This window comes from Dipodomys merriami, unplaced genomic scaffold, assembly GCF_024711535.1.
Source record: "Dipodomys merriami isolate MVZ:Mamm:240054 unplaced genomic scaffold, mDipMer1.0.p SCAF_15, whole genome shotgun sequence".
NCBI lineage: Eukaryota > Metazoa > Chordata > Mammalia > Rodentia > Heteromyidae > Dipodomys > Dipodomys merriami.
Window position 1 is genome coordinate 30,124,442 of NW_027202826.1, and position 12,585 is coordinate 30,137,026.

Consider the following 12,585-nt stretch of genomic DNA (forward strand, 5'->3'; position numbering starts at 1 on the left):
AACAAAGGGATGGGTATGGACTTGCCCTCTGGCTGAAGACAGCTAGAATTCTCCAAAGCCACAGACAGTAAAAAGGAAAGGACTCAGGCTGACCATTCAACACTGGCTTTCTGCCTGGGCTGGAGCACTTTTTTTTTTTTAAAGGCCAAGTGGACTCAAGTGGAACCACAGTTCCCAAAAGAACTGAATAGAGTTCTAAAGTGGCTGGGATTTGTAGAGTAAAACAGGCTCCCTCTGTGTGTGTGCACGTGTGTATTAAGTGTGTGTGTATTTAGGAAGAATGTGTAAGAAGGAAGACTGAGTGACTAATTCACTTTGGAACTGTACAGGGTAAAATTCCAACAGGACCAGCAAAAATTACCTGCACCTGACTGAACACTAAATGTTGCTATAAACCTGAGACACACGCACGGAGGCGTTAATTAATTCCAGTCCAGCCAGAGCAGAGAAGCACTTTAGTCACTCAATTCATTCAAGAACAGATTATTCCTAGGAGTAAGGCCTACACCATATAGTTTGGATACTTTCTAGAATAGACCCAGTTTAGCACATCATCAGACCAAGCCTGATAACATCAGAAGGATGTAATGGTAATTCTCCTGCCTACAGAATGAATCCATTTCTATCTTAAATGTTCACAGTGAAATTCAGACAATAGTTAATATATGATCAAAACAAATGACTACACATGTGCATAAAGGGGAAAATGCAACTTGTAGTGAGAGAGTACCCCATTTCCAAACTAACCAGAACAAAAGCTGGGCTGGAGGCATGGCTCAAGTGGTAGAGTGCCCTGAGTTTAACATCAATACCAACCAAAAAAAAAAAAACAGATCATAATCTACTAAATAAGAATCAATGAGCCCACACTGATTTAAATACATAACTAATTAAAGGAGAAAACAAAGTTCTTCCTTATACTAGATGCTTCTAACAGGGACAGAAGATACAATGGAGTTGGGAAATCAGTGTGTTCACAACTTAAGACTACTCATAAACATTCAAATCAAATACCCAACATCTTCAGTCCTGGGAGGAAACTTGTACTGGGTACCTACTGATAATATGCACAAAGGCTGTGATATAATAAAATAAAATGCATTTGGTCATGGTCTCCACTCTTTGCCACAAATCTAACACTGACACAATTTCCTGATATTTACAACACCTTTCCTAAGTTTATGCAGATGAGATGTCTTACAAAGTGTGAGGGAGACAAAGATTGCTTCTAGAAAGGAGATAGGATTAGTGACTGGGTTCAGTTACTAATGGCCAATGATTAGCTCAATTATGTCTTCAGGACAAAACTTCAATCTCAAATCTCAGAGGATCAGGTTAGTGGAACTTTGGGTTGGTGGGCACCCCCGTGTATTGGGCTGTTGCTGTGCCCAGTAAGCAAGGACATTCTCTGACCTCTTTCTCTTCCATTAAGATGTCTTTCCCAGTAGCCACTTCACAGATCATGCTTTCTTTCCTGAGTTCTGTGGTTTTGTCACCTTACTGAAATCAAGGTGGGTCCTTGAACTGAAGTAGCATAGAGGAAATATGGTTAGCCTGAGGATTCTATGTGGGACAGGAGTGTGAGCCCTTTGCAGGAAGGGGTTGTGTTGAAGCTAGGCAGTTATAGCCACAGAATGGAACTGGACTGCAAAAGTTCAGTCTTCATGGTATTGGAGAACGAAGCACTAGTTGTTCTTTGGAAAACCCAGCAAATCTCAATGGAGACATCTGTGATGTTATAGCCAAAAGGCCCTAGCCTGAATCTTCTACTTAAGAAGGAAAGTCTAAGCCAGGCATTTGACTCACACATACAATCATAGCTCTCTGGTGGGCGGCAATTGTGCTTTGAGGCTAGCCTGAGTCAGAAAGTTTGTGAGACCCTAATTCTCAATCAACAGCTGTAAGTTAGTGCCATGAGCCTATCATCTCAGCTCCGTGGGAAGCAGAAATAAGGGAGATGGTGGTTCCAGGAAAGAGTGAATTGAAAATAAAAAAAAAGTTTACAAGAACAAAAAAAGTCTATCTGAACAGTAAAAGCTGGGTGTGGTAGTACAGGTCCATTATCTCAACTATGGTGGAAAGTATAAATAGGAGGATCAAGGTTCCGGCTGGCCTAGGCCAAAAAGCGCGACAAAAAGGGTGGGAGGTATATCTTAGGCAGAAGAACACGTGCCTCACAAGCACAAGGCTCCATGCTCAAACACCAGTACAGCCAAAGAAGAAGAAGGAAATTCTACAAAAACCGGCCCATTTGCTTCAAAAAGCATCCAAATGAAGAAAAATAAATGGAGTGCTAAGAGATGTTCAGAGTAGAGGAGATGAAAGAGATACCTTGCCCAACACGAGACTCTGGATCAGATTCAGAAGCAGAAGGAAAAATAACTATAAAAGATTATTTATTAATGGGAAAACTGACAAAATTTTAGTGATGGGCTGTTAAAACACTGCATTAAATTAAAAATAGCATTGGATCCACATTGAATTTCCTACTTTTGCAAGAGCATACTGTTGCAGGAAATGTACAGTGTAATACCCAGTAAAAAGATGACTTACAAATAGTTCCAAAGACAGTAGACATGTTCACCATGCATGAGAGACGTGGAAGTGGGGAGAAAAAAATCACCACAAACAGAACAAAGGAAACAAGCAGAGAACAGGGGAAAGATTGATGGAAGTTTCTTATCATGGATCCCGCAAGTTTTCTGTGAATTTGAAATTGTATCAAGACAAAAATAATGGAAAGCATAAAAGGAACGAATCCAGAGGACTTGCCAAGTCGCTCCCCCGGATTGGAGGTTTTAAGATAATTCCTACAGTAACTTCAGCATTGAGCTAGCCCAGATACAGAGGTTCCCAAACTGTGTTCCCCAGGGCACAATTATACCAGGAGAGATCAGTTAATTTTTATCTAAATTAAGACAGTTGCTGTTCATTTTTTACCCTAAAATTTATTTTTCAAAATATTTTACTTATCAGAAATTCACTCAAAAAGGTCATCTCCATCCTTCTTTCCTTCCTTCCTGCCTGCCTGCCTTCTTCCCTCCCACCTTCCCTCCCTTTCTTTCTTTTTGGTCTCAGTTCTGGGGCTTGTACTCAGGGCCTGAGTGCTGTCCCTGAGTTGTTGTTTTTTTTTTTCCTTCAAGAATAATGCTTTACCACTTGAGCCACATCTCTACTCCTGCTTTTTGGTAGTTAATTGGAAATAAAGAGTCTTCATTTGAAGCCAGCTCAGGCTGGCTTTGAATTGTCATTCTCAGATCTCAGCCTCCTGAGTAGTTAGGATGCCAGGCGTGAGCCACTGGCGCCCAGCTGAGAATTCATATTCTTTAGGAAGATGTCAATACTTGATGTAGGATGTGAGACCTAGACTGTGACAGGCAGGATTTATTTCTCTAAAGAGAGAATGGAAGGATGGATAGAAAGTGGAGGAGGGAGGAAAGGGAGCTACGGGGCCATGACTATGTGAACAGGACGTGACTATTCCCTCACACAGCTGATGCTGTCTCCAGAAATATGGCACACACAGGGAGTCGCTGTCCTGCAGGGACAGGACACTCAAGTTCCATACTGAAAGCAATTTGAGAGAAACATGCAGCTAGCTCCTTAAGGCACAGCAATCAGGACGCATAAGGCTTCCTTATGATAAAACAAGTTCAAGGCAGTCAAGGTACTGAGTGAATCCTCATTGTTATACAAAACAGAAACATCAAAGAACACGACACATAGTATTAAGATAATACACCTTGCCAGGTGCCAATGGCTCATGCCTGTAATTCTAGCTACTTAGGAAGCTGAGATCTAAAGATCGAGGTTCCAAGCCAGCCCAGGCAAGAAAGTTTTAAGACTCTTCTCTCCAATTCACTTAACAAAGAGCAGGAAGTAAAGCTGTGGCTAGAGTGGTAGAGTCTCAGCCTTGAGCAAAAATGCTAAGGGCCGGTACCCAGGTCCTGAGTTCAAGTCCTGGTACTGGTGGTATGAGGTTAGTGCCTTCTTATAAATTCTTTTGTTATTAATACATGTTTTAATGTCTCATTATTAGTAAGTGTCCTGTCACATTCAAAAAGTTGCACAAGGGCCAGACATGGTGGGACAGGCTTGTACTACCAGCTATACAGGAGGTAGAGAGCAGGGGCATCAGATCAGCCTGGGCATAAAGTTAGAAAGATACCATCTCAACAAATGAGCCCTACATGATGATTCACACCTGTAATCCCAGCTATGTGGGAGGATCAAAGTCTGAGACTGGGTCCAGGCAAAAACATAAGACCCAATCCCCAAAAATAACCTAAAACAAAAGGGCTGGGAGGTGTGGTTCAAGCAGTAGAACATCTGCCTAGCAATCAGGAGGCCCTGACCTCAAACTGAAGTACCATCAAGAAAAGGGAAGAAAGGAAGGGGGAAGAGAGAGGAGGAGAAAGAAGGGGAAGGGATGTGGGAGGAAGTAAGGAGTTTCACGAATGAATTTGGACACAGGAGTTACAGTAAACATCCATGGGTGTATAGAGAGCATTACCCATTAACCCTTTCAGGAGCATTTGTGACTAAGAGAATTGGGTCCAAGCTGTGACTCTTGCCTTGCACTTTAATATGGGTGACTATTATTTGATCAGTAACAAAGTTAACTGCAAATTCAAATATGTCATTTTCTTTTTTTTGTTACAAAATTGTAAAAAGTGACTCAAATACTGATCCTTTTTCAAAGCCACTTATCTGTGAGGCTACTTCCTTCTCCTTTTTAATGTTCAGCTTTCATTGGAGCGTTCTTACATGTCATGGCCACCTCTTCATTGCCACCAACTACCATAACAATCTTCTCAAATGTTCTATGGCCCCAAATGGCTTGTCAGGAACCAGTGGCTCAAGCCTGTAATCCTAGCAACTCTAGAGGCTGAGATCTAGGATTTCTGTTTAAAGCCAGCTTGGGGAGAAAAGTCCTGTGAGACTCTTATGTCCAATTGATCACAGAGAAAGCTGGAAGTGGGGCTGTAGCTCAAGTGGTAGAGTACTAGCCTTGAGCAAAAGGAGCTTAGGGACAGCGTCAAGGACAGAGGGGTGAGTGGGGTGGAGGGAAGGGAAGGAAGAAAGAACAATGTTACTACTCCAGAGGGCCATTATTAGGGTGGATGACTCTGAAAGCCTTAGAATGCACTTTCCCATTCTGACTACTTTGACAAAGGGCTGAGACGCTGTTTTTGATTATTCAAAAAAATGTGTGAGGTTGTGTGATGAAGTATGCTAACTGACTTTCACTGCTCGCATCAATGTAAATTAGACCACCATGTAAATGAGGACTGCTGTCTATCCTGAGTATTCAAGAAGAAACTCCTGGATGCAAATCACTGAGTCCATCATAAACACAGATCAAATGGCCAAAGAGGCTTGCTTCACTCTGGGGGCCATGCAAATCCAGGACACGGGCTGCTCTAGATAGAGTCTCAAGAATGAAGCCTTTATTCACTGCGAAACAACCCAATGCATTGTCAGAAACTTTAAAGAGCGTGAGTAGAGATTCAGTGAAATGCATGTACGTGCCAAAGAAGCAGAGCTAGCGACAACACAGGGCCACGCAGACAAACGAAGGCTTTCTTGGCCAAGCTGGAAATATTTACAGTCCTACTGTACTCCTGACTATCGTGCCATTGATAGCTGGAAACCCAGCTGTCATCTCAGACAGCAAGGGAATTCTGCAAATCTGGCAGCCGTCCTTCAGCTGTATCCTTAATACCCCTCTTAAGAGTCTGCTACACTGGAAGGTTACTCTGGAGTTCAGGAAGGTCAAGAGATAGTTTCATGAAGAAAGACACCTCTCTCTCTCTCTCTCTTTCTCTCTCTCTCTTTCTCTCTCTCTCTCTCTCTCTCTCTCTCTCTCTCTCTCTCTCTCTCTCTCTCTCTCTCTCTCTCTCTCTCTCCCCAAAGAAAATCAGAATTGGAAAATTTGAATCTACAGAATGGAGACTGAAAAATGTATCTCAGGCCAGGTGCCAGGAGCTCACGCCTATACTCCTAGCTACTCAGGAGGCTGAGATCTGAGAATCACAGTTCAAAGCTAGCCTGGGCAGAAAAGTCCCCATGAGACTCTTCAATGAACCACTCAAACCACTGGTGCTATGTCTCAAAGTGGTAGAGCGCTAGCCTTGAGCAGAAAAGCTCAAGGACAGTACTTAGGCCTTGAGTTCAAGCCCCACAACTGACAAAAGAAAAACAATGTATCTCAGTTAAGCTATTTGAAGTCTTTCTGTCTTAAATCCCTGGCCTCAGTCTTCCTCACAAGGATCATTATTTGCTCACTCATTTCTAACGTGGAGTCATCTCCACGCCTTTTCCCTCCCTTTGACCTCCTTGAGGTGGCTTGCCAAGATGGTGGATTCTACTTGTTCAGTGGAAATCCACTCTAAATTTGATCTTCGGGGCGGGAGCCTCGCGCAGCCCTCACTTCTTATACTGGACTAGGAAGATAACCCCAGCTTCTATCACACTATTCATTTCCTGGCCATACACCCATGCTTCCCTCAGCGTGGATTCTGACTTTCAGTCACACATTTTCCAAGTCTGACTTTCCTGGATCTTCTTCAAGCTGTTCTTTACATCTGGAGTTCACCAGGCACACATCTTTTCAATACAAATCTAGTATGTGTGTGGGTGGGTATGTGTGCCAGTGCTCAACTTCAGGCCTAGATGCTGCCCCTTAGCCTTTTCTGCTCAAGACTAGTGCTCTACTGTTCGAGCCACAGCTCCATTTCCATCTTTTTTGCTGGTTAATTGGACAAAGAATTTTTCTGGGCTGGCTTCAAACTAGGATTCTCAGATCCGAGCTTCCTGAGTAACTAGGATTACAGATATGAGTCACCAGTGCACAGGCAAATCTAATTTATGTTGTAGAGTAGATACTAACAACACATCCTCTCTTCCTCCATGGCTATTACTTGATGCCATATTCTGTATCTCCCAATTACACTTTCCTTGACAGCAATTACGATCTGCTAAGAAGTTGTCATTTAGCTTAGAAATCCTTTCTTGCTATTGCATGTACTGTTATTTTAGTTCAACTAATACTTATGAAGAACTATCAAGCCAGGTTCAATGGTTTATGTTGGCAATTCATTTGCTTGGAAGGTAGAGATTAGGAAGATTGGAGTTCAAAGACATTTCAGGAAAAGATGACCCTCATCTCAACAAATAATCCAGACATAGTGTTACAGGTCAGTCATTCTTGGCTATATATCAGAAGACTTCAGCTTTGTTTAAGCAACAACCCTAAGACCCCATGTGGAAAAAAAAAAAAAAAAGAAAAATGAAAGGAAAAAAGGCTCAGGGGTGGGTTCGAGTGAGAAAATACATGCCTGCAAGTGCAATAAGGCCTTGAGTTCAAACTCCAAAACAAAACACAGAGCAACAACAAACATTCATCTTCCAGGCAGATACTGTAACTCACATGGGTAATACAGTGGAGAATAAAACAAGGATGACCCTTAAAATGACACTAAATTACCAAAATCCTCCCTGAATCTTCATAGCATACTGCCTAGTAGGTAGCTAGAAAAACTGCCCTGTCAAAGTACTACAAATTGCCTCAGAACAATTACACTTCTCTCTTCAGGAAATGGAGGCAGGAGGATTTTGATTTGAGTCCAAGCAAAGGTAGCAAGACCTTGTCTCATAAACAAAACAGTGGGAAAAGAAGGGTAGCCGAAAAAAGGGCTGAGGGCATAGCTCAAGTGGTACAGTGCTTGCCTAGCATAAACAAGGCTTGGGGCTCAATCCCCAATACCCCCTCCACCAAAAATCTATTAATAAATGAGATCATTTTAAATGGAAAATTCAAAGACTCTAAAGGCCTAACCGTTAAGTCCCAAACTCAAACCTGTGTGCACTTTAGTAAAAATAGAACTAGAACAAATCTTTCCATTCAAATACCTCAGAGCCAAACTTTCCATTTTTAAAAAGATATTTATAAGTTTATTTATTTAAAAAAAAAGACAAAGGAGAGAATAGAAGGAAAGAATATCAGGATTTCCAGTAGAAGAAAAGGATTAAGTAAATGAAGAAGAAAAAAAGACCATCCTTCTTTTCTTTTCTTTTTTCCCTTTTCTGGGGGGTGGATTTGAACCTACTCTTTTAGAACCTCAGGAGAACATGCAGAAGCTTGTGTTCAGGTAACACAAGTGTGACCTCATAGAAAGATGACCGAATATATAGCTGTGAGCTGAGTTGTCTGGTGTTACTAACATCAAGAAAGGGAATGAGCCAGGTAAGATTTCCCACAGGCCCATAGCCTTCACTGAGCCACAGGGAAAGAAGCAAACACACTTTAAAGACAGGAAATTCTGGTTTCTCTCCTTCCTTCCTTCCTTCCTTCCTTCCTTCCTTCCTTCCTTCCTTCCTTCCTTCCTTTCCTTCCCTCTTTCCTTCTTTCCCTCTGGTCTCTCTTTATCTTCTTTCTTTTGTTCAACAGTATCAATGCTTAAACTCAGGACCTTATTTAACTTTCTTATGGCTGATGCTCTACCACTGGAGCCATGCCTCTCACCAGCACTTTGCTGCTTAATTGGAGATGAGATCTGGCCCACTTTTCTGCCTATGTTAGCTTTAAACCCTGATCCTCCAGCTCTAGTCCCTGGCAGAGATGAGAACTTCTCCCTATATGTCCTAAATGAGCATAAGGTAATCATAACTGAGTTCCAACATCCTTGAACCGTGTCCCGGTTCCCCTCCCACAATCCCCTACTAACCTCGTAGGCATCCTTGATGTTCAAGGGCTCCCCCAGGGCTGCCACATGTCCCACAATGCCTTTGTTCCACTCTAAGCGGATGCAGTTATTGGACGCCTCTTCCAGTGTGGATCCTTCAGCAACGTCGAAAAGGCGGCTGATAAGAAACTTGTCATTGGAGCTGTCCTCACACACCAGGAACAGAGAATAGCGGTCCGCGGAGATGAGCCCGTGGATGTGCAAGAAGATCTTGTGACAGAGCGCGGTGACATCTAAATGGCTGGAAATATCCTTCACTAGTTCCAAGAGTCTCGAGCACTGGTCGGCTTCATCATGGTCAAAACGTGGGGGGGTGAGAGGCATGTGTTCCTTCTTTTCTGAGTCTGACAGGAAACTCACAGTTCCCTCAGAATCCTTCACCACGATGGGTCTAAGTGGCCGGTCAAACTCAGAGGCTGAGATTTTCCTGGTTGGAGTTCCGGGAGCACTGTTGTCCGCACGAGGACTCTGTTGCACAGGACACGAACAGGATTCTGGGTGACCTCGAATGCCTTCCTTGCACACAGGAATGGGGTGAACTCTCTCAGCAAACCATGCGTTGACCATTTCTCTGCAGAACACAATAGGTGGCTCTATTAGGCAAGTCTAGCCTCCCCCCCCCCCAAAAAAAACTGCCAAAACCTTGCTAAGCACCTTGCTAAGTAACCTTGCAGTTATTCAGCCATCTTTTATGGGCTATAGAAAAAAAAATTAGGCTACGATGTCAGTGAACCCACAATTTGTGTATCTTAACAATTTTTTTTTCTTCATGCTGGTACTTGGGACTGGAATTCAGGGCCTCATGCTTGCTTGCCCTCATTTCCCCCACAGAACAAGGATGGTGTTCTACCACTCAAGTCGTAATTCTACTTCCAACTTTTTGCTGGTTCATTAGAGCTCAGAGTCTCATGGACTTTTTTTTTTTTTGTCAGTCCTAGGGCTCAGTCTCAGGGCTAGGGCACTGTCCTTAAGCTTCTTTGTGCTCAAGGCTAGTACTCTACCACTTGAGCCTCAGTGTCACTTCCGGCTTTTTCTGTTTATGTGGTACTATGGAATCGAACACAAGGCTTCATGCATGCTGGGCAAGCACTCTACCACTAAGCCACGTTCCCAGACTCTCATGGACTTTTCTGCCCAGGCTGGCTTCAAACCATGATCCTTAGATCTCAGCCTCCTGAGTAGGTAGGATTACAGACATGAGCCACAAGCGCCGGTTTTTAATTTTTTTTAAATGTTATTTATATTTCTTCTAGGGAATAAACTTCCATTTCCGTGGTGAAAAGGAAAGACAGGAGAGTTACTGCAATTCTGTTTGCTACCCCATGAAAAGCAGCAGTACAAGGCTGACTAAATACAACATGGCTCACTTAGTCACAAATGTTAGGTGATATTAACAAAGGTGATGTGTACATTAAAGCCAGTGTCCAGAAGGGCTAGAAATATAGCTTAGTGGTAGTATGTACAAGGCCTTGGGTTTGTATGATGAAGTCCATTGTAAAGGTAAAAAGTAGTTGATGGCAGTGGCTCACGCCTGTCATTCTAGCTACTCAGGAGGTTGACATCTGAGGATCACTGTTCAAAACCAGCCCAGGCAGGGAAGTCTGTGAGACCCTTATGTCTAAAAAACTACTAAAAGGCTGAAAGTAGAGCTGTAGCTCAAGTGGTAGAGCACTACCCTTGAGAATACGCAGCTCAGGGGCAACCCCAGAGGGACGGAGGAGAGGAGAGGGAAGGGTGGGAGGGGAGAGTTAAGGAACTTTTGTGGTAGTTCGTTGTTGGCAATACATTTTTTAAAGACAAGATCTCATTGTATCTCCCAGGCCTTGAACTCAAACCCTCCTGTAATCTGACCCTAAGATTACAGGCTTGAACCATACTGGACTGGCTCAAGTGGCAGTTCGGAGCAGGCAAACACACTTATGTGGCCTCAAATAGAACCTCAAATTTTCCTTCCCTTCCTTGAAGCTTGGGACTTTGAAAAATACTCAGTGGGGGAAGAAAGGCATGGTGCTATTTAAACTTGATGAAGCAGACATTAACAAACTGACTTCCTCAACCATGAAACTTTAATATCTAAACCAAACTCAGTTTCCTATTTCAGACTTTTTTACTCCAGTCACAATACAAATCACAAAAGGCTTGAGAAAACACTTCAAAACTTCTTCCCTAATCATCAGAATCAAGTAGAGAAGGCACAAAGAATGAGATCACTGGCTACCAGGTTTTACTATCTTCCTACACCCTTCATGCCTGTTCTAAAGGAGATGAAGGCTTGGGGTAAGGAGCTGTTTATCTCTGCATAAAGTTCAGCTAAGAGAATCCCAGTGGATGACAGGGATGGGCATGGTGGTGCATGCCTGTAATCCCAGCTACTCCAGAGACAAAGGCCAGCTAAGGCAAAATTAGCAAGACCCTATTTCAAAGACAAAACATAAGCAGCAGGAATGGAGATGGGGATCGCTGATAATGCCCTTGCATGAGTACCCCCATAGGCAAGAGGACAAACAGGGTCCATTATTTTCCAATGCCAATCCTGCAGCTTGAACTCATTGACTGCAAGCTGTCCCTGAGCTTTTTTGCTCAAGGCTAGTGCTCTACTACTTGAGCCACAGCTCCAGTTCCGGCTTGTTTGGGGCAGTTAATTGGAGTAAGTCCCATGAATATTCCTGCCTAGGCTAGCTTTGGACCACAATCCTCACATCTCAGTAGCTAGGATTACAGGCCTGAGCCACTGGCACAAGGCCAAGCTAACTTTTGGATGTAAGCATGTCTCCCCTACCTGCCCCCAACTGCCCGGAACTTGGAAGAGTAATCAGAAACCACAGTGCTTGAAGTCTATTAGTCCTTTTAACTTTTACAGGCTGCTAATGAATGCCAACAGGCTGTGTGCACTTGAAAGCCAGCCCAGGAGAAGAGAAAAGCAATGAACATTGATGCCAAGAGCTTCTAATCAATGACAAGACCTGACGTTTAACATCTCTCCCAAATCTTTCTCTCTCCTAACCAAAATCCATTCTACTCTCCTCTGGTTGGACTTCCTACTTTGTTTTATTACAGGAAAGAATTCTTACTTCATAAATGAATTGTATGCTTCATCCGTTTTCAATGGGTAAATTTAGTTTTGTTTCTCATCTTTTTACTGTATGTCTTAAAATCACCGGGGAAACCCTGGAGAGTGTCACCATCAGTGTTAGAAGGGATTTGTCTCAGGTAGCACTAATGTGAAAACTTGTGGCCTCCAACGGGGTATATCTCACACATGACACCCAGTGATCCTCAAAGTACTCAGGAGGCTGAGATCTGAGGATCATGGTTCAAGGCCAGCCTGGGCAGGAAAGTACATGAGATTCTTATCTCCAATTAATTACCCCCTCCCCTCCCCACAAAAAGCCAGAAGTAGAGTTGTGGCTCAAGTGCCAGAGAGCTAGCCTTGAATGAAAACTCAGGGACAATGCCCAGGTCTTGAGGTCAAGTCTCACTACAGGAAAGGGGAAGGGCAAGGGGAAGGGGAAAGGAAACAGAAAGGGAAAAACAGAGAGAGAGAGAGAGAGAGAGAGAGAGAGAGAGAGAGAGAGAGAGAGAGAGAGAGAGAGAGAGAGAGAGAGAGGGAGGGAGGAAGCAAGGAAGGAAGGAAGGAAGGAAGGAAGGAAGGAAGGAGAGAGGGAGGGAGAGAGAGAGAGGAAGGGGATGGAGGGAGGGGGAAAAGGAGAGAGAGAGAGAGAGAGAGAGAGAGAGAGAGAGAGAGAGAGAGAGAGAGAGAGAGAGAGAGAAAAGAAACAAACAAATGTTCTTTAACCTAAGCATGCAAAGAACCAAAGAAGATCCACATTAATTAGAT

The 12,585-nt window shown here is 43.3% G+C and overlaps 1 protein-coding gene across 6 annotated transcripts in view; it reads right to left on the reverse strand.

The window, feature by feature from the left end:
• Positions 1 to 12,585, reverse strand: part of Pde5a (phosphodiesterase 5A) — a 230,594-nt gene that overhangs the window by 103,836 nt on the left and 114,173 nt on the right. For all 6 annotated transcript variants that reach the window (XM_070022515.1, XM_070022514.1, XM_070022517.1 and 3 more), the window contains one exon: positions 8,730 to 9,318. In XM_070022515.1, the coding sequence (XP_069878616.1) occupies positions 8,730 to 9,318 (589 nt within the window). The remainder of the gene's footprint in view (positions 1 to 8,729; positions 9,319 to 12,585) is intronic.